The following is a 24,251-nucleotide window of genomic DNA, read 5'->3' as shown; positions in this document are numbered from 1 at the left end:
CGACTAAGCTGACCTGGGTTGACCGTCCGGCTCCACAGCGACGTCCCGGATCGGGCAATGGTGACTCGCCGCCAAACTTCTCGGCCGACATGGCGCACAAGCCAGTCAAGAGCGCGCGCAAACGGCGCACCAGCATCCCGGAGAAGCCCAACTACCCGCTCAATCTGTGGAGCATCATGAAAAACTCGATCGGCAAGGAGCTGACCAAAATCCCTGTGCCGGTCAGTTGGCTGTCGGCCGCCTGTACCACCCTCTGTATTTGTTTAGTTTGGTATCCGGAATTGGAATGGGCAGTCACAGGCGTCACTAGTCAGTCACGGTCGCAGTCACTAGTTGTGTACTTGGTGCCATGCTTGTGCTGACTTTGACACTTTTGGCTGCTGATACCTCCATTGGTAGCAGGCTTTTGACCGTGACGATAATGAGCGGGCAAGCGTGCTTGAGCAAGCTACCATGATCATGTCGAGCCGTTGTCTTTTTCATTGTTGCAGGGATTGGTGCTGTTCGGACATGTTGGGTATTGCTTGTCGCTCGTGTGTGCAAAATGGTGGTAGCAGAATATTGTGTTATTTGCCATCATGTGCGTGATGTAATGCATCATACACATCATGAACATATCGAAACCTGTCTGCCAGGATGTAGTACAACAGCCGTTACGTTTGCGAATGGCCATCTAGACGGTTTTCGGACAGTCCGGCGGGCACTACCCAACTGCCGCCAGCGCCCATGTGTGGCCAGTGCTGGCCGGGACGGTGCTGGCAGGCCCGCTGACCTGCGCCGCCCGTTGCCAGGTGAACTTCTCGGAGCCACTCTCCATGCTGCAGCGCCTGACGGAGGACTTCGAGTACAGCTATCTGCTGGACAGGGCGGCCGAGTGCTCCGACTCGTGCGAGCAGATGTGCTATGTGGCGGCGTTCACGGTCAGCGCGTACTCCACCACCAGCACGCGCTCTGGCAAGCCGTTTAACCCGCTGCTCGGCGAGACGTACGAGTGCGACCGGCGCGACGACTTCGGCTGGAGGGCCGTCTCCGAACAGGTGAGGGCGCAGACTTCGGCTGGAGAGTCATCTCCGAACAGGTGAGGGCGCAGACCGCGGCTGGAGGGCCATCTCCGAACAGGTGAGGACGCAGACTTCGGCTGGAGAGCCATCTCCGAACAGGTGAGGGCGCAGACTTCGGCTGGAGGGCCATCTCCGAACAGGTGAGGGCGCAGACTTCGGCTGGAGGGCCATCTCCGAACAGGTGAGGGCGCAGACCGCCGCGGCTGAAGGGCCATCTCCGGGCAGGTGAGGACGCAGACTTCGGCTCGAGGGTCATCTCCGAACAGGTGAGGGCGCTGACTTCGGCTCGAGAGTCATCTCCGAACAGGTGAGGGCGCAGACCGCGGCTGGAGGGCCATCTCCGAACAGGTGAGGGCGCAGACTTCGGCTGGAGGGCCATCTCCGGGCAGGTGAGGACTCCGATTGCCGACTTGAGACCATCTTCTAACAGGCGAGTTTGCAGACCGCGGCTGGACGGCCATCTCCGAACAGGCGAGGGTGCAGAACAGACTGCGGCTGGAGAGCCATCTCCGAACAGGTGAGGGCACAGGCTGCGGCGGAAGGGCTGTCTCCGAACAGGTGAGGACGTCAGCTGTGGCTTGAGGGTACTTTCCGAACAAGTGAGGGCCGCACGCCGGGTGAGAGAACACCGACTGGTCGACTGGACGGAGCGGGTGGGCGCTAGGAGGCAGGCTGGGACGGCGTAGTGCGGCTGGTCGGGGCCAGCCACACTTGAGATCGGCCAGACCGCTGGCGCCCTTCGCTCTGGGCTTGCTGTCGGCTGGCACACCGGCCGGTGAGCGTTCGGAGGCGATGCGGGGGGCTGGCCATAGCCTGGGTGGCTCTGCTGACTTTCCTGTGACGTCACGTCAGTGGGTGGGGCCATGTGGTGCGCGCTGCTGGCCGTGCACCTGGCGTAATGCGCTAGACACCAGATGCTTGGTTATGACACGACAAATGAGGAATTTCCTCCGCTCGGGGACCGCACTGACTGCTGCCGTCTGTGCTCGCTGAACGTCTCTCGGAAGCCCCGTCGCCTAGCACCCGCGACCCCAGACCTAGGTCAGGCGGAGCTGTGACTGACTGGAGTACCCCTACTGCTGTGTGACGGTGATCCCCCGTATCCTTTGCGTGAAGTGTTCTGCCCTGCTTCATTAGCGCGAGATCTTTGGACATGCTGATCTGGTTTTGTGGGATTCTAGCGTAAACAGCGCCCATGCGGTCACAGTTTGCTAGCGACATCTGCAGATGGGTGTAGATTTTTAAACTCATGATTCCACCGCTGGGCGACGTTACGTTCGCAGCTTGCGAGCTTAAGTCCCCTGGAGCTCTCTTGAGCAGCTGGTTTGCTTACTCGTATTCGTATTGTGCGGCAGCAAGCGGTGCCATCTAATCGGGATTTTTAGACGTCGAAGATTTGTGTTATGCTTGTTATCAGCCAATATGATTAGGTCATATTGCCAGGAAACATACCAATGCGCATACTGCGCAATGCGCAATGCGCAACAATGGGCGCTAAATGGCTTTTAAAGTCGAGGCGCCCGAAAACCACCACTCGACATCGTCTGACGCTGGCGAAGAATTATCAATACCTATCTATTCATAGTTTGTATTGTGTGTTATGGCCACCGCATAGCCACAGCACGGCGTTAGCATCTATGGTCAAGGGCATTGTACGACATATATCTTAAGGTTCTCACTTAAGCCTACTACACGTGCTCAGCTCATCCCTGCTGCCGCAGTAGATCGACGTATCGTGAGAAAAACAACGTGGTGCAAGCTGAGCGTGTCGCAAAGGACCCCTAGTGCTAGAGGCATGCCTCCTAAACGGGTCAGGGGTCTGGTGCGCCTCGCCCAGCCGTGCACCAATAGTTGGTGACGTGTGAGCGTGGTGTCCGGAGGCGAGTTGGCGCTGGCTGTGGTTACTGCAGGCCAGGGAAAACACTTGCTCCGTTTCGGTCAGGTGTAATGGGGTTCATTCGGCCATGAAACGGTAACAGTGAGTATGTGAAACATCTATGCTAGCGGTACTCTAGCCGTATACATGTACCTCGCGTTACGTAATTGTAGCATTTGCACCAAACAGCATCTGAACGATGTCTCGCTGCCGTGTTGCACCGCATTGATATAATTGTTCTGCACTTTCGGCCAAATTGTCTGCAGTTGTTGCGTTGTAACGCAACAGACGTCAGACAATGCCATCCTCACAGCCGCGCTGCCTCAGCACAGCGTCCACTCCCACAACCTCCCCCGTATGTGTGTGACGTCCGCACGCCGTTGGGCAAGACCGGCAGCTTGCGCCACGGCTCGCTCCGCCCGGCGCTGGCGCCGCCGCGTCATCGCGCGTCGGCCGGCTGCCGGACGCCGAGGCGACACCCGCTCGAGGGCGCGTCGCTCCCCTGATACCAGCTGCCGGACAGCGGCCGGTCGGGCCGCGCGCCATTTTCACTTTCCCGCCGACGCGGGCGTCGCGCGAGGATGGCGCGCCGGTCGTTAGTCTCGCGCGGCCGCGGAGAAACGGCGTCCGCGATCTGCGTGGCGCATGCGTGCCACCTTCGTTGCAGTTTTCCAGGGACGCATTTTTTAATCCGCGTTGGCTTTAGTTCTTTGACTGCTTGACCTGTCGCTCCTGACTATTCGATTCTGTGCTGCATTTTATATTTGGCTTGCATACACAAGCTGGGTGAAATGAACACAATGCCACCAGACCAGTGCTTATCATTTATTTAACACAAAAAAATGAGTCGCCGCCGCAACAAAAAATAAATAACACACTGAAAGATGTGCTTACATGCAACAACTACCTCATCACAGCTTGCGCACTAGCGACATCAATGTGCGCGCGTTCTGTACATCATATCGCCTCTTCTAACGTTGGCTACATCTGCCGCGAGCGGAGTGGGTTGCGCACTCGTGTCATCCCTCGGACGGCGTCCGTCGCACGCGCTCCGAACGCCGCCCGTCCGACTGTGCCGGCAGCCTCGGACGGCTCTCCGTCGGCCCCATTGTACACGCGCTTTTCACGGTCTTGACCGCCGTCGGCGGACGTCAGCGGCGCCGCACCGCCGGCCCGCGGCCGCCGGTCAGCCCGTACAGCGCCATGGCTACGTGGTAGTAGGGCTGGTGCGCCAGGCCGAGCCGCCGGTCCAGCTGCTGCACGGTCAGCGGGCGGCGCCGCAGCTCGCTGGCGGACGGCGGCGTCACCTGGTACGGCCGGTCGCCGCCGGCGGCGGCGGTGGCGGCGGCGGCAACGGCGACCGGCTCTGCGCCGTGCACCTCGCGCAGCAGGTCGTCGACGATGCTCTCCAGGTCGTTGTCGTACTCGATGACCAGCTCGACGACGTCGTCGGAGCGCGGGTCGTCGAGCAGCGCGCCGGTGACCACCACCGTGCCGTCGTCGCGGCGCTCCGTCGTCTGCGGTGACCGGAGCAGCGGGCGGCCGGACGCGGTAGGCGCCGCCGACTCCGTCAGCGCCTGCTCGACTGGCGCCAGCCGCGCCGGCTCAAAGTCCGGGCTGTCGGGCCCCGGCGGCGGCGCGAAGTAGCTGGAGGGTCGCGCTGACGGCGTTCTCGGTCCGGAGACGGGCGAGGCGGCGTGGATGGCGTCCGCGGCTGCCTCGGGGCGCGGTTGGTCGACTCCGGCTGGTCGGGCGGTGTTGTGGCCAGCCGTCGGCCGGAGCAGAGCACCGTCCGAGTCGGCTGCCTCGTCTTGCTCGGTCGGGAATGAGCTGTCAAACCGCGCGGAGGTCTGGAAGGAAGTGTCAAACTGGCCGCCGGTCTGGAACGCGGCGTCGAACGGTGCGCTCGACTGGAACGAGGCTTCGAATGGACGGCCGGACTGGACTGCGTTCTCGAGCCTCCCGCTGGGCTGGAATGAGTTCTGGAACTGTACGCCGGACTGGAAGGAGTTTTCCTCACGACCTTCGGACTGGAACGAGTTCTCGGCCTGCGAGTCAGACTGGGCCGCGCTGCCGAACTGGCCGCCGGACAGCGGCGGCGACGAGGTGGAGATCTGGACGGGTCGGAAGGCGGTCTGGTCAGGCGGCCCCTGCTCCGGAGGGCTCGGCGTGAACTCCTGGCGCGCTGGCTGCAGCTCGTGAGCAGTCGGTGCCTCGGGCGGTCCCCGCTGCCGCGGCGGTACCGGGAAGAACGGTAGCCGCGGCCGCTGTTGCCGCTCGGGGCCGCCGAACAGCCGCGTCAGCATGTTGTTGACGAATCCGCGACGCGGCGGCGGCCGGCGCGGCGGCAGCGGCTGGTAAGGCGGCCGGAACGTCTGTGGGGGCTCCTGGAACTCCCGCTGCCTCGGCTGGTACGGCTGCTGGTACGGGTCTGGGGACTGGTACTGCTGCTGGTACGACTCCGTGGATCGGTACTGCTGCTGGTACGGCTCCGGGGACTGGTATTGCTGCTGGTACGGCTGATGGAACGGGTACTGCCCGTGCGGCGGCCGGCCGGCCAGCAGCACGTCGTCGTCGCGCTCTGGCACGTACTCGGCCCTGTACTGCTGCGTCAGCCGCACGCGCTGCGGGAAGCGCTCGGCCGGCGGACCGACCGTGCGCCGCGCCTCGGCGCCGGCCAGGTCGGCGGCCGGCAGGGCGCGGCCCGGCCGTGCGCCGCCCGCCTCCGGCTGCACGGCGAACACGCGCAGCCAGCCGGGCACGGCCTCGCCGCGCCGGCTGGTGGCACCGCCGCTCTGCGCCGGGACCGCCGCCGATGCGGCGGGAGCGCGCGGCACCGTCAGCCCGGCGGCCGGCCGCGCCCGGACCGTGGTCGCGTCCGTAGTCGTCTCGACGACGCGCGCTGTCGAGCCCGGGTACGCCTGCACGGGCGTGGTGGGGCTGGCGACCTGGGCTTGCACGCCGGCGCGCGGCCGGCTGGGTTCGGCGACGGCCGCGGAGGGCTGCCGCTGCCGCCTGGTACGTGTTCGAGGTGAGCGTGTTGAGTCGAGCGATGGTCTGGCCGGCGACTGCCGGCGCCGGCGCCGGCGCCGCTTCCGCGCCCCGGTACGTCGCCGACGTCAGCGTGTTGAGCCGGGTGATGGCGGCGCCCGGGGCGGCCTGGGCGGCTGTGCCTCCGTACTCGGCCGCCGCCGCCGCCGGCTGCGCCGATCGCGTGCCGTTGACAGCGGCATTGCGACCGTGCGATCCGGCGGCAGCGGGGGTTGGCCGCCGCTGCGGCCGCGCCATGGCGTTCATGATGTCGGGCCAGAAGCTAGAACCGGAGCTGATGCCGGGCACGAAGCGCCAGGGGGGCGTGACGGGCGGCGTGGGCACGCGCCAGCGCGTGGGTGGCGTGCCCACCCCCACCCACTGTATAGCGCGGCTCTCGTACAGCGGCCGCACGTCGGCGTCCGGCCGCTGCGGCGCTGCTGCCATTTCGCGCGGCGTTACGATCGCCGCCCGCTGCTGACCGGCGGGCGTCGAGGCCTGTGTCGACGTGGGGATGGCGTCCAGCATCGGCCGGTCGGCGACGGCGGTCGCGCTCGCTGCAGCCAGCAGGCACGCCTGAAACACGGCGGACACAGGTGTCGGTGGGCCGCTGGTTCCGCGCACGCTGTCGCACGTATGTGAACTCGTCCCCCCTTGTAGTGTCGTCACCGGCGCTGCCGGATGGCGGGGGCCGACCCGGGGCTTGGGCAAAGTCACCGGCCGCCCTGCCACCACCGCGTTGATCCTCGTCTCTATCAGGTACGCACGTCGGCGACGTAATGATCGTTATCGTCCTAACGACGCTCACCCCGCGCGGAGGCGGGCCCCGCTGTCGGTGAAACCGGCGGCCGGGAGCCATGTGCGGCGTGCCGGCCGCAGATGGCCGGCCGCGCCGCGACGCCGTCGCCCAGGGGACGGGAAAGTGACAGCTGCGTGGACGGCCTGCAGTCGGCGCTGCCGCCCCGCTCCCGATGCACGCCCGCCACCGGCCGACACGTGGGGGAGACGCCGCACTCTCGCACGCGATAGAAAGTGACGCGCGGCCAAACGGTGGCATTGCGAGCCGTCTGCAGCTTGGCGTGTCATCCCGTGCATTAGTGGAAGAGGCTGTTGGGAACACGCTGGTCATTGTCGGTGAGACGGGCCACGAAAGGTTCGGGGGAAGGGTCTGAACGTGGCGCCGCGCCGGCCGACGTACTCTCTATCTCGCCGTGTTGTCATTGCGTGGCATATTGCGAAGAACTGAGTGGGACTGTGAAGCGTGACGGGCTGTAGATGGCGTCGCTAACGTGTCAGTGGCCCACCATAAGCCACACCAAGCGTGTGATGTCTTGAGAAGCGGCAATTTGCCGGCGGTCTGGCCTGTCGCGCGCAATTATCGGCGCCAAACCAACAGGACAATGGCGTCGCGCCAGCACGTGGCGCGCGCCGAACCGGAACAATTTGGCGCGCTCGTTCCGCGCGGATTTCTGGGCTCTCGCCACGACCATGTGCTTTTTGGCCTGGGGCAACAAACGCGACTACTAAAGGCAACCAGTGTATCGCCGAGAACTAGAGATAGGATATGGGAAAGCTGCGAAGGGAAAATTATCCCGGTGCAGTAGTGCCTGAAAGGCGTCTTTTTACGGGCTCGGTCCGTCCGTCTGTTGCGGTGCGCGCCGTACTGCGCCCCCCCCCCCCCTCCATGAGTAATGATTACAACGCTGTCTCGCGTCGCATTCGAATCGGCGCTACTTTTACGTCAGCACATTTCTCGGAATATTATTGGATGTCATCGGACAGAAGTACACAACCAGCAGTTTGCGTGGTTTGGGTTAGTTTTTGCTAGGGTCTCGTTGTAGCCCGAAATGCTCTGGAACAGTCTATGGCCGAAAAGACTGTCTAGAAGTGACCGCACACGTACGTTACCAGTCGATACCGCACTGATTTTGACAGACTTCTTTGGAGATTGGGACTGATTGAGCATGTGACGAGCATGGGAGCTCTCACAGCAGGTGCACTCGATTCTTGGGCTTTATCGAGACAACATTAATCTACTCGAAGCCATCTAGTCACCATTACCTCCTCGACTGATCTCGAAATCGGCGTGATCGATGAAGCCGCGCGAAGAAAGTCGCACCCAGCTGAAGATGGTTGCGGCGGACGTGTGATCTTTCTCGGCCGTGGCGCGAGCGGAGTCACCCATCCGCCAACCGCGGGCGCCCCGGAACGGCCGCTGGGCACGGTCGGCGGCGTCGGCGAGAGCTCGCCGCGCCGCGGTGCGGGACGAGTCAGCATAGGGCACCGGCGTCCGGGGCGGACGGGTCAGGGCAGGGCACCGGCGTCCGGGGCGGGACGGGTCAGGACAGCACACCGGCGTCCGGGGCGGGACGGGTCAGGACAGAGCACCGGCGTTCGCAGCGGGACGGGTCAGGACAGCACACCGGCGTCCGGGGCGGGGCGGGTCAGGACAGAGCACCGGCGTCCGGGGCGGGACGGGTCAGGACAGAGCACCGGCGTCCGCAGCGGGACGGGTCAGGACAGAGCACCGGCGTTCGCAGCGGGACGGGTCAGGACAGCACACCGGCGTCCGGGGCGGGGCGGGTCAGGACAGAGCACCGGCGTCCGGGGCGGGACGGGTCAGGACAGAGCACCGGCGTTCGCAGCGGGACGGGTCAGGATAGAGCACCGGCGTTCGCAGCGGGACGGGTCAGGACAGAGCACCGGCGTCCGGGGCGGGACGGGTCAGGATAGAGCACCGGCGTCCGCAGCGGGACGGGTCAGGACAGAGCACCGGCGTTCGCAGCGGGACGGGTCAGGACAGCACACCGGCGTCCGGGGCGGGGCGGGTCAGGACAGAGCACCGGCGTCCGGGGCGGGACGGGTCAGGACAGAGCACCGGCGTTCGCAGCGGGACGGGTCAGGATAGAGCACCGGCGTTCGCAGCGGGACGGGTCAGGACAGAGCACCGGCGTCCGGGGCGGGACGGGTCAGGATAGAGCACCGGCGTCCGGGGCGGGACGGGTCAGGACAGAGCACCGGCGTCCGGGGCGGGACGGGTCAGGATAGAGCACCGGCGTCCGGGGCGGGACGGGTCAGGACAGAGCACCGGCGTCCGCAGCGGGACGGGTCAGGATAGAGCACCGGCGTCGGGGGCGGGACGGGTCAGGACAGAGCACCGGCGTCCGGGGCGGGACGGGTCAGGACAGAGCACCGGCGTCCGCAGCGGGACGGGTCAGGACAGCACACCGGCGTCCGCGTCCCCGCCACAGCCGGCGCGGCGCCGGACGCGGCGTGGGACGCGGCTCCACCAGCTGCGCCCGGCGCCGGCTGCCGGCCCGCTTCCGCCGCCAGCTGATCGGTCGGCGCGACTGCGGCCGATAGAAACGAGGCCGTTTACGCCGAAATTAGAGCCCGTTCTGCGATGACCATATCGGCGGAACAGCCTTGCTCGGGTGCCGCTCGCAGCGAAGGCTGAGCATGCTCTTCGGCAGCACGATTGGCGCCGAGTCTGGCGCGTGTGCGCGTGCTGCGCGCGCCGTGTGTTGCGCAAGGCCGGCTTCGGCCCACTTCGCCCGGCCACCGCGGGATCGAGCGTGGCACATCGCCATCTGCCGCGATCGGCCCGGCCGGGGGGCCGGCACCGCCTGCGGTGATCGGCGGGGCGGAGCCGGCCGCCGGTCGGCAGCGGCGGCGTCCGGCCGCAGGGGAGGAGTCCCGGAGCGCGCAGCGGCGGCCAGAGCGGCCCGGCGCCGGCTGTAGTGGGCGACGTCTGCACTGCGGTGCGGTCCTGGCCCTCGCTCTCCGGACCGGCCCTCGACCGAGCGCGCTGGCATCAGCGGGGCGGTGGCGATCACCGCCGCGCTGCGTGGCTGGATCGTGGACCGAAGCCAAAGCTACAGCGCTTGGAGCCAGAGCGGCGGAGACGGGAGGGCACACGGGCAGGCCTATCTCGGGGAGATTTTACGACTTCCATGTGGCGTCGCACGGAAGAACGAGGTGAAACTCGCACCGGGTACAGGCCATCAGGGTTTGCCGTCTCTGCGTGTGACCGGCACTGCAGTCTCCAGTGACTGCATCAGGTCGAGACCAACACCAAATGGCACCCCCAATACTCAGCGATGAGCAGCGGCAAACTGATATTTGCTCTTCCATAGTTGTCGGCACGCGACGAGGATGTTTTGTGTGTTTGAGAACCGCGAGAAGTCTCAGTGCTTGGTCGTCAGAACCAGACGCATTGCCCCTGCCTTGTCGTGCGGGGTGACGCTGAAGCGGACTGTGCTCACGCCCCCTGTTCTCGAGGGATGGCGCCTACGCTGCTGCCGTTTAGCGCGTCTCCGTCCCGTGTTTATGTGGCACGACACCTGCTATCCGAAAAGTTCAGTCAGAAAGGCCTCGTGAGTGTCACACATGTGGGTAAGGAGGTAAACTCGAGACGCTCACCCACACGCACCTCGGCGCGCACGTCCGCCTGCCGCGGCGGCGGCGCGACGGACGCTCCTGGGACTGGGGCGGCGCTCCAGCCGGCTGCTGGTGTTATTTAGAGCCAGCCATAGACCAACGTGTAATTTTGACGTGTAATTTAATGTTCACGCTCAACGCGTAATGGAGATTTAGCGATAGACCAAATGGTGGCTCGTAGATGTCCGCTACCGCTATCCGCTAGTTCACTGCCGTTACTTAAGCATTTGCAATAAGTTTTGGTGCAAAAATTTTCATTGGCGTGCCAACCAACCATGCAGTTGTTTTCTACGGGAGCAAGGGGGTCGAAGAGAGAGAGAGAGAGAGAGAGAGAGAGAGAGAGAGAGAGAGAGAGAGAGAGAGAGAGAGAGAGAGAGAGAGAGAGAGAGAGAGAGAGAGATACATGTGGCTGCTCCAACAGCGAACATGAACTCGTGACCCATCACTGGTTTTCCACGCTCGGCTGTGCATTTGTGGAGGACAGGTATGAAGTGTCCTGGTGTAGTGCCCACGAAATGTGACGAGGTAGTGGGACAATATAGGTGTCCGGGGCTCTCACCCGTCACCGTCGGCACCGACGTGTGGGTAATTTTCACAGTTGAGTTCAGTCGCCCGTACGACTGTGTGCGTAAGTCAGCGCGTCAGACGTGGGCGCACGGCGAGGGCCATCGGTGTCGGGGAATCAGCACAACAGTCTTATGAAGCTCACTAAGTCATTCACTTGCTGTTAATTCTCGGGTCGACGGTATTGTCGGGGCGAAATGTCCCCGGGGTGGGGGGGGGGGGGGGGGGTTGGCCCATCGGCACGACAGCCACGCGCGGTCTGTCTCGGAACCCCGCTGGCATGTGGCCCTGGCTCTTCTCTTTGCCGGCGAATTTAGTGCAGCAAATTACTGCCACGATGGAGCACGAGGGCAGCGCAGACAACGGTGGGGGTAGCTGGGTGGGATCATGTCACACGAGCATAACGCGTGGCTGCGGCGAGTCCTCCTTTGCGCTGAACCAGTGGATGAAAGTTGTGTAATATATGTCCGTGGCTGTCAGAAACTGAAAGTTCTGGAAATAATGACTGTATCATTAAGGCACGGGGATGTAGCCAGATTTCCGTGAATTCGGATTTTCTCACCGCTAGGTTTCTCTTCTGGCATCATCTGGTGGCATTTTCTGGGCGAGTGGCCGCATATTCACAGCACCTTCAGCTGTGAGGTTTTCGCTGGGAGACCGGTGATGGCACGAGTAAGTCATGTTTTGTCACTGCCCGTAGCGACATTCCCAACAATAGCCAGGGGTGTGTTGCCGAGATTTTCGCTGGGAGACCGGTGATGGCACGAGTGAATGATGTTTTGTCACTGCCCGTAGCGACATTCCCAACAATAGCCAGGGGTGTGTCGCTGTGAAGCATGCACCGAGAGCGTAGCTGGCTGGGTATGCTCGCACACACAGAGCCGTCGTGAGGGGTTTTTAGTCGGCGGTGAAGCTTACGGTGGCCGTCCGCCGAAGACACCTCAGCCTGCGGTGTCCTACAACTGATGACGCTTGCGAGTGCAAACAGTGCAGTAACAAGTACAGTCGGGTGGCGTCAGCAAGTAAAAACTCCTTGAGATGCGTTCATTGTGGCCGTTACAGCAGTGGCACTAGGGGCCGGGGCATAGCAAAATGAACTCGAGTGCGTCGGCGGGGGTCCGTGCGTGTGTGTCATGCCAGCGTGGTGCAGTCTACACGAATACATGGATCACGTCGAAGTAGCGCCACGTTGTGCAAGTGAATGGATTTGCGTGAGGTGAAAATTACGGGGCAACAACGTTGTGGCAAGTGATAGCCATATTTACGAAGGAAGAATACGACAGACCGCACGTTTCTGCCTGTTCGCTCGTGATTCAGCTAAGTTCAGAACGCCTCCGGTTGATACCGACTGGTGGGCCGTGGGCCGTCTAGTTGATACCGACTGGTGCTCCCAGGTCGGGACATATGGCTCAGGCTGTGCTAAGTGCGGATCTTTGGACATAAGATACAGCATTGGGTGGTGGGATATATGCAACCCGTCCTTGAGAAGCAAGAATAGCAGCTGCATAGCCATTCTCCATCCTTTCATCAAACGGTTCAGCATGGAGACGCTTGTTGGAGCAGTCCACACGCGTCACTTTCGTGTTTGTGCGATGCTTACCCGTGGCAACCATGAAACAACAGGCTGGCCGGCGATAACACTGAATGGCGTAGCCCGGGTTTGTAATGATTGTACATCATTGTAACGACGGCCACCGGATTACAGTTTCCATTCGTTTGTTTTTAGGGTAATGTTTGCAATTGATAGAGATATGTGTAATTACATTTTACGAGCAATCCGATGTTTATTTATTCTGAAGCAGGTTAAAAAGCAGGCCGCTTGTGCAACGTGATGGGTTAATTTCAACCGCTAGAGTAATGCGTTTAAAGTCCGCGCGTATTTCGCAATGTGACCAGGATGCTACAGCGCCGCGTGATGGAGGGATGTGCACGTTTAGCACGGTTGAATGGATAGCCACGCTGTCCTTTCTCTGGATGTTCAGTATTTCCTATCACATATTCGCCGGCAACTTTGGCCATGCGCTGACAATAGTGCGCTCCGCACCCCGGGCATCGGAACGATCCACAACCCATCCTTCGTGCACGATCGCTCGCTGGCCTCACATATTCTGGTACGTACCATGATGGTGATCTGCAGGTGAGCGCCTTTGACGCCTCCCATTCTTCCGGAGCTGAGCATCGGTGGCGCCGTGCGCCCCTGGCTGGTCCCCGTCGCCGTGTCTGGTCCGGCCGTGCCCTGGCTGCCTGGTTCCGTCGGGCTCTGCCGCCGGTGTCCGGTCCTGGCTGGCCCCGCGCTCGCCGTCGCTCACTGCCGTCCGGCCGGCTGTCCGCTCCGCCCAGTGGCCGTCCCTGTGCGTGGCTGTCGGCCGGCGTCTGTGTGGCGCGCGCCTCGCCGTCGCTGCCGGTGGGTGTGCGCGGGCTCGCCGTCGGCGCGAGTGGCCGCCAGCGACCGGCGGCGCCCGACCAGACTGCGGCGTCTCGCCCGGCCGGCCGCAGCCGCGCCGCTGGCGGCCCAACCGGGTCAGCCGACGCGCCCCTCCGGCTGCAGATGGGAGCCTCCGGGCTGGGGTGGGTGTCTCCCAGGCTGGGGACGGGGTCCTTCGGGCTGGGGGTGGGGTCCTCCGGACTGGGGTGGGGGTCCTCCGGGTTGAGGTGGGGTCCCCCGGGCTGGGCGATGGTAGATGCGCCGGGTGCCGGCGGTGTTCAGCTGCTTTTGGGAGGCCCGGCCGTCGATGGGAGGCATAGTTAGTGGTGGGAGTCGTCGGCCTCTTGTTGCGAGGCGTGGTGAAGTGTAACGGCCACGGTCTGTCCCGTGGCCTGGGGATCGGAGGCCCAGCCGGCGACACAGCGACGGGTGAGCGCCTCTCGCTGGCGGTGGCAGGTTATGACAGGGCCTCCGACTGGGCATGACCAACACGGCCATGAGTCGGCGCTAGGAGCCCAGGACAGTTTTGGAAATGATGGCGTTAGTCTTTGGTGTGTGCCGGAGTAACGCTACCAGGGCAGTGGTGATTTAGTAGTTTAATGTTTAACCTGGGACGTCGTCATTTTCCCTACTTCAGTTGTACATGAGCCCGTCCTCAGATCAGTTTGACAGGTGATATAATACATTGTTTTATGATGAAGCGGAGCATCGGAGCTTTGCGCACACCGCTTTCGTTTGCGGACCTGGATGTGTTGTGTGTGGAGAAAGGGAGAGTATGCAAAAGGCGCCTGAAACACGAGCTCAAATAGCTTGCACATGATGTAAGCCAATTGGTAACTTTATAAATATAATAATGCATGATGTAGGCTAAATGACGACTGAAATTATAAAACCCCATCCACTTTAGTTATTGGCCAGAGCTCAACGCTGAGGGCGAACTTTGAAGGTCATCACAATAGTGATCTCTTAAATGTGACTCGCTCAAGTAATGTAATCAAGTAACAAAATGTAACTGTGACTCGCACAGGCTTGTGCTTGAAGACGTAGTCATATTCACGGCTGGTGGGTAAAAGAGGCTGTATTAGCCTTCTCACATCCGCACGAACGTCGTCTGTTGGATGGTAGCTTAGAAAATTTGTATGTTCGGACATAATTGATGTCGCATTGCATTGCGTTTTTCTAAGTGATATCGAACCACGACGAAGTAATTCGTTCCCATTCGCTCCATTCAGTCATATGTTTGGAGCGAATGTACATATGTGAATAGCGTGCTTGTCATATGCTGCTTGCAGATGGGTGTCGCAAAATATAAGTTAGTAGTGGGTCGTTGAGTCATGTGCCCCATCTCCGCGTAACCAGTATCAATCTGCGAACATTTTCTGGAAGAGAGGAATGGAATTATGATTGGGATCAATAGTCGCCATTTCAAAATGAGTGGAGAGGAGAAGGGCGCAATCATGATGGGGGCCAGCAGTTGCTAACCCTTATTATGACGTCACCAAAAGTCCTTCGCTGCTTTCGGCGTTAGACATGACCCCTATAGGAATGACTTACATGCATTGTAATATAAATTAAGCAGTGAAGCAAACCAAGTGCTCCCGACTGAAAACACAATGGAGGAGAGCATGTCCAGATGCGTGATCGTCCGAGTATTCCCATTTGCCCCGTTTGTTTCGTTCCCAGAGACTGGATCACTGAGCTCATCCGATCGATCACAATTTGGGGCCACTGAATCCATCATGATCTTTGATGTTAGCTGGGCTAGCTATACGCTTTAAAGGGATCGGGCTGCCGGGAAAGGTTTTCAATTCATTTTTCGGAATAATGTAAAAAGTTGCGTTCTCAGTGCATAGCTTCTCAGCCCCAGCAGACGCAGAATAGCGGAAGCATGACCAGTTTCAATTTTATCGTGTAGCTGACGGCGCCGAAGTCCTGCTACCTGAAGCGTCGTCACACTGAGGATAATACTGAGTAGTACTGGCTACCATTGGACCCACGTAAAGTCTAAGCGTTTGCAGATGACTGCCAAAAGAACCCGCATAAATCGACGTGGGATTTGGCACAACCTTCCCAGCAATAAACTAGAGCAACACTTCCAGCGGGTCCAGACCTTTAGGTGATATCGAACATGATGGCGACCGTGGTGTGATGGGATGCCACCTGATCCTGCGACCGTTCGTACCCTTACACAGGGAACGGAATAAAAAGGGTTTTGATCTATCCGATTTGTGGTTTGTCGTTCGTGTAAAGATCCTTTCCTTTAAAGAAGACAAGATAGGCTTCACAAGTGAACGCAGGGCCGCTTGAGTGTTCCGTGAGAGCCGCAACACTACTGCCCAGTACAGGGCATTTGTCTTTGTGAGAAGAGAGCGATTGCTTTGCTGTGTAATGGAATAAGTCGAATAGTAAGCGCATTACTGCAGATATTTGCCGGCACCGAACGTTGATAGAAAGGCCTCACGCATATGTCGATAAGTCACTTGCGGTCTACTTCCCGGTCTCAGATGGGGCTGCACGACGTTTCATGATATACGTTTGCATGCTCGCGCGCGCGCGGAGCGAAGACGAGCCGAGCGCCCACTCTGGGATCGACTTTCGCCGTCGGTCGCTTTCCGACCGATTACGGTGTGTGTGGCCGCCGGCGCGTGGCGGCCGGCCGGTGACACGCGCCTCGGACAGTGCGCCGCTCCGGTGACGCTGCCCGCGGCCGCACTGGGCGGAGCCGGCCAGCGGGAGCGGTCGGCGGAGGAGCAGGGACGGACCAGCCAGAGCGGCCGGTCGAGGAGCAGGGACAGACCGCTCCGGGCGGAGCCGGCCAGCGGGAGCGGTCGGCCGAGGAGCAGGGACGGGCCAGCCGGAGCGGCCAGCCTGCCCCTGCTTCCCCGGCCGGCCGAGGAGCAGGGACAGACCGCTCCGGGCGGAGCCGGTCAGCCGGGGCGGCCAGCCTGCCCCTGCTTCCCCGGCCGGCCGAGGAGCAGGGGCAGCAGGCACCGTCCGGCCGTCGATGTGCCAGCGGCGGGAGTGGGCAGATGTGACCGGTGGCTCCGAGGACGGGCCTGGCGACCCCGCCCCCGGCCGGCCTGCTGCTCGGGCCTGCTGACCCCGGGCGATCACCGGCTGGCTGGGGTTCTGCTCAGCCGCCGTCCCGCCGGAACAATGACCAATTTCTTCCGGATCACGTCCGGCTTCGGAACACGGAGCAGGCAGGCGATCGAACACGGACATTGGGGCTGGTTTCACTTGGGGCCCGCCGGTCGTCAGCTCTTACCGATTAAACGGACACGTGTCATGCTCACAAACAGTGCCTCCGCGGCGGCATGCCGGTGCTTATTGGTTCTTAGTAAAGGAAAAATGGAATTTCACCTTTCAACTCCCGCCTTCGCCTGCATGCATTCAAGTTCCATTGTTAGACACCGGTGATTGCTCTTGAGTGATACTCTCTCTCTCTCTTTCTCTAAGTCAGTCTTCTTTGGTGTATGCAGTAGTATTGGGAACGTGTCTAAATATCCTTGGGTTTAAGGGATTGTATCAGTTTAATTTTGGGCGCAATCACGTGTGGGTGGAAATACCGGACAATCATTTATGCATCTAGGCTAAAATCGAAACAAGTGGACTTATACTGTGCACCACGAAAATATGATCACATGCGTAATTGACTCGGAACATGCGTTGTGCTACTTTTTTGCCAGGATATGCTAAGCTGGAGACGAATGACACCCATGAGTTGATGTGCACGATTGTAAAGCTCAAAATATTTAACACCTCTAAATTTCCAACGATTTCGTTGAAACTTTCCGGTGAGTTTGTAGCGCTGAACGCAGTGAGCGTGGTGCTCCTTCAACAAAACCGAGCCGGCACTCATCGGTAATCAGTGCAATGCAAACCGGTTTACGATGCGTTATGACGATTTCATGATAGTAAAAGTTAATAGTCACAAGGGTTTCGTAGCAACGTTCGACACTATGAAACGATACTCGATGAAATCGAGGGGTTTTGTAGGGATGATCTGTACGTTGTGTGGCTGTTATGTGGGATAAAATCCTAAAAAGAGCGCTGACATGGGTTATGTGGCCTATGGGGTTCTTCTTCTGCGGTCAGTTGGTGACTGTCCAAGAGAGACAGGCCGGAGCGAGAGCAGTTGCATTACTGCTTTGCATGGCACGTAAATTGTTTAGGCAAAACTTTTAACATGGCCTATGCTTCCAAAACCGCCCCAGAAACTATTCAGCGAAATCAGTCATTGAAAAGGAGACACTTCCGGGCTAGGCGCCCAAAAATATGTTGTGGTGTAGCATGAATGGCGGTTAAAACTTCGGGCTTTTCTTATACATGGCGTATCTTGCTATCGCCACAAATTCACTTTTGAATGAAGTCATCTAGTGTTATCAAGGGGGCTGGACGGGGTGTAAACGTTGTGCGACCATGACAAGGGACTCTGTGCCGCTTGAGGGGATGAAGGCCATGCCGTGAGTGTAGTCTTTGTAGTGAGTAGTTTATGCGTTTTATCGGAGACCGGGCCATTGCTACTCAGAAACTCAATGAAAATAACAAGTTAGCTATAGAAAAATAACTGTGATAGTAAAAAGCTGTCTCTAAAGAGAAACATGGAGTCACCATCCCCGCCCCACGGAGCCAGTTATAGTGAGGTTTTGCTACTGTTCCTTTTTCTGACGTACCATGTCAGCTTCGAATATGGGACCCGCGGGAGCGCAACGCCAACGGCATGATGCACTATCTGCGGGCGTATTTTTCAGTCTTCGATCTTTCACAAAAAAGAATCCCGATTTTCCAGAAACGTAAGCCGTCACTTTAAAAAAAGAGGGGTGCGGTGGCAAAGATCGTGATAATCAAGATTGCTTGGTTGGCGTGTGCATTTTGTGTTATTTATCAAACATTCCCGCAAGGTTGAACAAGCTCATTGTAGTTTTTTAAACACCTGCCTTGTGCTCTGGATCCTGTTCGGTTGTCGTTAAGTGTTTCCACATTTTATGGTTCCCAACGTCCTCCATTACTACGCCTTGGTATGGTGTCAATTATGGCGTTCGTATAATGTAAGCGCTCAGTCAATTCACCCAATGTGGAAACGGGTCAGGAAAAGCGGCATGGTTTGTGGAAGCAGATGTACAACAATCAAACATCTCTCCGAAATTCGCCGCGCTGTAACCTGACAATTAAAGCTCATAGCAGTTACCTGGGCGCGCGGCTGCGCCTTGCGCGGGTGTTCAGCGAGCATGTGCAGCAGGGGAAAAACCAACGCATGACTAGTACCTCCGCTTGTCGACAGGTGTCGCACCATCCTCCGATGGTGGCCCAGCACTGCGACGGCCCCGGCTGGGAGTGCTACCAGGAGTTCACCATGTCGTCCAAGTTCCGCGGCAAATACCTGCAGGTCATCCCGCTGGGCATTTCACACCTGCACTTCCCGAAGACAGGTGGGGGCGCTGCAGGCTTCGGCCGAGAGATGGCGCCGCGGTAGCCGGCCTGGCGGCAGCTGCCGGCTGGTCACAGACGCGCCGACTGGAGGCGGGTCTGGGACCGGAGCCTCGATGTCGTCAGCATATGTTGAACCTCGCGTCATCACCGCCCGCCAGGTCCGCGGGGTACCGCTGATTGATCCGCGCGGCTGTTTATCGCTCCCCGTCTGTTTTTTTTTCTGGCCGTGGGTGGCGGGTCTGCGCAGCGGAAAGTTTTCCGAGAGTCGGAGCGACTGCACGTCGTCCGGTACTGTGCGGCCAACGAGTCGGTCCGCGGGCGGCCACAGTCCGTCGACGGACCGGCGCACCAGACAGGCCTTACCTCGCGTGCGACGCCACACCGTGTCATGGCCTGCTCTGTTATCCCACTCGACCTGCTGCGGTTATTCGCACGCTCGCGGTTTTCGACCGAGGGTCAGAATTCTGTCGAGTGCCGTTCGCGTGCGTACCTCCGCCTGATGGGCCCCCTCTCACAACTCGGCTATTGATACGCGGGACACGTCTGTAGCCCTCTCTCACCGCGCGGGCCGCGCGTTGTGCGTCGACAGGCAACCACTTCACGTGGCGCAAGGTGACCACGACCGTGCACAACATCATCGTCGGTCGACTGTGGGTGGACCAGCACGGCGACATGGAGATCGTCAACCACAAGACGGGCGACAAGTGCAACCTCAAGTACGTCCCGTACAGCTACTTCTCGCGGGACGTGCTGAGGAAGGTGAGTCGTGGCGCCGCCGGGGCGCGAGCGCGGCGACGGTCGGCGTGACGGGGACAGTGCGGTGTGCTGTGGTCTTGGGATCGGCGTTATGCGGCGTCGGTCAGCTGTAGGGCGGTGGTGAACTCGTGGTGCGCTGTTTGGTGATGTTTGACCCGACATCAGTTGTGTGACGTTTCGCTTGTTTTTGTCCCGTGTGAGAGTGGTGTTCGTCGAGTGGTTTGTCAGCGGCGTTGTTGTGAATCAGAAGTGTTTGACTGCCGCGACAGCCTGCGATTGATTTCAGTATTGAGCATTATGTTTCATTTCCTATGGATATGTATCAATGAATATGTGGCTTACAGACCATCAGGAAGTCACTCAATGTCGCCTCTTCATATCCCTTGGGCGGAGTCGCGTGTGACTATGTCTGCGCGGAGACACGCGTGATGTGCGCAGCGGCTCGCTGCCGCCGCTACGGTCACTGACGCCTCTCCGGCCGGGCGGCGGCGCCCTCTCCAGGTGACGGGCTGCGTGTCGGACGCCAACGGCCAGGTCCGGTGGGTGCTGATGGGCACCTGGGACCAGAAGATGGAGTGCTGCAAGGTGCTCAACTCCAACACGTCCGTCAAGGGCAAGCCGGTCATCGAGACCGGGCCGCCGCGCATGCTCTGGAAGGCCAACACCTTGCCGTGAGTGCCGCCTCTGGAGCCGGCTGCCGCCACCTGTTCCGCCCGACGGGCGCCATCTGGCGGCCAGGGCTGAAGCTGTCGCGTGCGGGCAGCATCGCTCAGGGATAGCCTGTCCTGGTTGGCGTGGTGCCACCTCCCGGGACGCCTGCCGCGCACCTCACTCTGAATATAGGCGGCTGGGATAGCCATATGGCAGTAGGTTTAGTGGGTATTGTCGCCATGTCCACAGCTCGTATCTGGCAAATGCGCTTGTTTGATGTGATGTGAAGAATACATGGTGCGTCGTTTCTTAATCCGACTGAGTCTACCGAACATAGCTATTTTTTGATAAATTATGTGAGATTTGCGCCACTTTATCCTAGCCATGACATTTTTCTTTATGTCTGGCGTTAATGGTAGGACCAGGCCAGGCGAACATGATATTACAATATCGGAATCATGTCTGCCATTCTGCATACGATGGGGCCATGAAGATGCATTTCAGAAGCAGAATTTTCGGCTCGGGCAGAAGTTATTTTGGGAGCTTCTTTTGATGGGCTCTATAAATCGTCCTTTCAATTTGATGACCGTCGGTCGTGGCTGCACGTTCTGCTCGCCAATAGCGCGTCTCACAGGTACGGCGGGCGGGTGGCGCACCGCGCCGCGCTCGCCACATGACGGGCGCTCGGTTGCAGGTCGGATGCAGAGAAGTACTACAACTTCAGCCAGCTGGCGATGGAGCTGAACGAGCCGGAGGAGAACGTGTCTCCGACGGACTGCCGGCTGCGGCCCGACCAGCGGCTCATGGAGCAGGCGCTCTGGGACGAGGCCAACGAAGAGAAAGTCAGGTGCGCTGACCGGCAGCGGCCGGCTCGGGGCAGCCGGGGACGCGCCGCGCCCGCCGGCTGACGGGCCGGGCCGGTGGCAGACGGCGTCCCTGCCGTCACCGTGGCGGCGCGGCTCCTGCCGGTGGACGAGATGGAAGAGGGCCACGGAGGTGCTGCGCTCACAGCTTCAGACTCATCTCTGCGAGGGCTGCATAGAGCTCCGAACAGCGGCTCAGCAGGACTAGTGGCCTCTGCCAGGAAGGCTCCGGCCAGTAGCGCTGCTTCAGTTGCTGAGAGCGTTTTCGTCAGACTTTCTAGACAGATTCAGAGATGGCTATGTCTATGTCACACACGACCACTTGACTCCTGCTGAACACGGACCAGTAACCAGTTGGCTTTTCTGATTGGTAACCGCCATGCCACTCGGGCTCGTCGTGGTGTGCCACCGTCGTTTTCATGTTTCCATTTCCAACTGGTTTCTGTCTTAGCCGTGTTGCTCTGTTTTTCTGACGTGATCAGGGTATGGGGCACACATATGTGTAGTGCCACCGTGACCGGTCTGGGCTGTTTGGCTTGCCGCAGAGCTAATTCACCTACTGCAGGACAAACGAAGGTCGCACCGGGTGCCCGAGCTTGTCTGTCGATGTCCGGAGCGGTGCGTGGCTCACGGTGCCCGGTGACGTTTGCATCGGTGTGTGACGTCACCAGTGGTATCTGTAACGGTGCGTGGCTCGCGATGCTCAGTGACGTTTGCAGCGGCGTGTGACATCACTGGCGGTGTCTGCAGCGGTGCGTGGCTCACGGTGCCCGGTGACGTTTGCAGCGGTGTGTGACGTCACCAGTGGTATCTGTAACGGTGCGTGGCTCGCGGTGCCCGGTGACGTTTGCAGCGGCGTGTGACGTCACTGGCGGTGTCTGCAGCGGTGCGTGGCCCACTGTGCTCGGTGACGTTTGCAGCGGTGTGTAACGTCACTGGTGCCCGGTGGTGTTCCGTGCGATTCGTGAAGTCCGTGCCTGTCGGCGTGAGGAGCGTTGTGTGACGTCACTGGTGCCGTTCGGCGTCGGGAGCGCCGCGTGGCATCAGTGGTGTGCGGTCTGTTGCCAGGCTGGAGGAGAAGCAGCGGGCGGCGCGGCGGCGGAGAGAGGCAGAGGCGGAGGCGGCAGCTGCCGAGGGTACGTCATCAGCCGATGGTAATATCTCGACCCACGCGGCCACAGGGAGAACCACTCTGGCTGGCGTGCGCTACTAACTAGCTTAGACAGAGGAGCTTATTTTGTCGGGCAATGTGTTGACGTTTGAGAAAGCGGCTTGGCACGCATGCTGAAGTAGGGAGGTGCATAGTGTGGGGGAAGCAGTCGAAAGGTTAGGTGTGCGATGCTGGCATGCATACAGGGACAATGCAATATGTTCACATCGTGTTCCCCATTTAACGTTTTGCTTCAGTCTGGAATGACCTGTGACCTTTTGCTACCTGGTCTTTTGTTGGTGGCGTCCACCATGTTGGTTATATGGTACGCTCTATCTGGTCTTTTGTTGGTGGCGTCCATCATGTTGGTGATATGGTACGCATTATGTGGTCTTTTGTTGGTGGCGTCCACCATGTTGGTTATATGGTACGCACTATCTGGCCTTTTGTTGGTGGCGTCCACCATGTTGGTGATATGGTACGCACTATCTGGTCTTTTGTTGGTGACGTCCACCGTGGGGGTGCGATGGCCGAGTGGATAGTGCCTTGGGCTTCCATTGGGGACCCAGGCTCGAATTCCAGTCGCGCCATGGCCCCTGAGCGCTGGTATGGATGTCACGGGCGCTCCATAAAAGGAACGTGACGGCGTGCGTTGCGTTCCTTTAACATAAAACTTGGCTAGCTTGCATGTTCGTGCTAATCGAAATGTGTCGGAATGAAATAACTTCCAATATTATTATTGCTGCCAACGCTGATGTAAATCGGTGCTAATGAACGTATCATGCGGAGGGAATGGAACCAAAATTCTTCGCTCGTCATTCCAACAAGTTTAGCAATTTGCGTTGGGTCTGTTCAGGTAGAAATATCGATTGAATGACGATATTGATTGCCTACGATCTGCTGGAAGGACGTGTGAGCGCTGCGCCCTGACGGTACTGCCCAGCGGCGATGGTGCCCGCTTGTAGCTGCGTGCTAACAGCGTCATGCCCGTTTGTGGCTGCGTGCTAACAGCGTCATGCCGCCGCCAGGCGTCGAGTACAAGGGGTACACACCATCGTGGTTCCGCAAGGAGCTGGACCCGTACACCAATCAGTACACGCACATGTACACGCGTGACTACTGGGACTGCAAGGAGAAGCAGGACTGGTCGCGCTGCCCGGACATCTTCTAAGCGGCGGTGCCCGCCCGATTCCCCGGCTGGCGCGCGTGGCCGCCGCCGCCCTGTGATCTGCGGGGCGCGAGCCCGCTCGTGCGCGCCCGAGGGACGACTGGTCTTCCGGCGTGGCGGCGGCGCAGCGCCTGTGCCGCGGCGCCGGCCACGCCCCGGCACGAGACCAGGCGCCGGCCGATCATGTCCGCAGCCGAACGGCCGGGCCGTGCACGAGTGTGATTGCTAGCACGACGTGTCCCGGCCTCTGTGCGTGCGGCGTGTCTTTCTGGGTGTGTTTTGTCGCGAGACGCTGGCTGCGCGCCACCGTCCAGTCGAGCATTCCCCTGTCCCTTCCGCGGCGATGTGGCGTGGTCCGCGGCGGACGCGCCGGCCGGCACCGAGCCGGCCGGCCGACCCAGCCAGGCTGGGCCGGCGGAGCACCGCTGCCGGTGAGAGGTCGTCGCGTGCGCTGCCCGTGGCGCGGGCCGGTCTTCCGCCGACCGGCGCCGCTGGCACGGCCTGGGCCTGAGGGGTGTCGCGGTCGGGTCGGCGGCCGGAGGTGGGCCGCGTGCGGAGCAGGCCGCAGCCGCGCGACGTTTTATCAGAAGGGACGCAGTCCCACCCCGCCCGTAGGCATAGTGCCCCCGGCTGGTGCTGGCCGAGGTAGCCACGCGCCTTGTGTGTGTTGGGCGACGGTGTGTGCATTGCCTTGGCGCGCGGGCGGCTGCCGGGCCAGGCCGATCAGTGGCTGCGGGGGCCCGGCGACGCTGCGGAGCGCGCAATATTAACGCTTGGTGATTGTGATGGGCGTGGGGAGGCCGGACAGGCCGGACGGGCCGGACAGGCCGGTCA

General features: G+C 60.4%; 1 protein-coding gene across 2 annotated transcripts; it reads left to right on the top strand.

Annotated features, from left to right (window-relative positions):
- Positions 1-42: 42 nt before the first annotated feature.
- Positions 43-23,526, top strand: LOC119111821 (oxysterol-binding protein 1). Of its 2 annotated transcripts, none has more exons than XM_037235651.1 (8): positions 43-221; positions 792-1,037; positions 18,681-18,828; positions 19,419-19,588; positions 20,087-20,256; positions 20,931-21,083; positions 22,168-22,235; positions 23,278-23,526. In XM_037235651.1, the coding sequence occupies exons 1-8, from the start codon at positions 90-92 to the stop codon at positions 23,418-23,420; spliced, it is 1,230 nt and encodes a 409-aa protein (XP_037091546.1). In that variant the 5' UTR covers positions 43-89; the 3' UTR covers positions 23,421-23,526. The 2 variants fall into 2 exon arrangements, with proteins under 2 accessions (XP_037091546.1, XP_037091544.1); XM_037235649.1 differs by having other exon boundaries at positions 22,168-22,253.
- The last annotated feature ends 725 nt before the right edge of the window (positions 23,527-24,251 follow it).

This window comes from Pollicipes pollicipes, unplaced genomic scaffold, assembly GCF_011947565.3.
Source record: "Pollicipes pollicipes isolate AB1234 unplaced genomic scaffold, Ppol_2.1 Scaffold_7261;HRSCAF=8764_pilon_pilon_pilon, whole genome shotgun sequence".
Classification (NCBI taxonomy): domain Eukaryota; kingdom Metazoa; phylum Arthropoda; class Thecostraca; order Pollicipedomorpha; family Pollicipedidae; genus Pollicipes; species Pollicipes pollicipes.
Note: the sequence above shows the minus strand (reverse complement) of the source record. Positions and strands in the feature narration are given on the sequence as shown.

Coding starts and splice junctions, on each gene's coding strand:
- LOC119111821 (XM_037235649.1), top strand. CDS start 90: ATGGCGCACAAGCCAGTCAAGAGCGCGCGCAAACGGCGCACCAGCATC. Junction 222..791: donor TGACCAAAATCCCTGTGCCG/GTCAGTTGGCTG, acceptor GCCCGTTGCCAG/GTGAACTTCTCGGAGCCACT. Junction 22,254..23,277: donor GGGTACGTCATCAGCCGATG/GTAATATCTCGA, acceptor TGCCGCCGCCAG/GCGTCGAGTACAAGGGGTAC.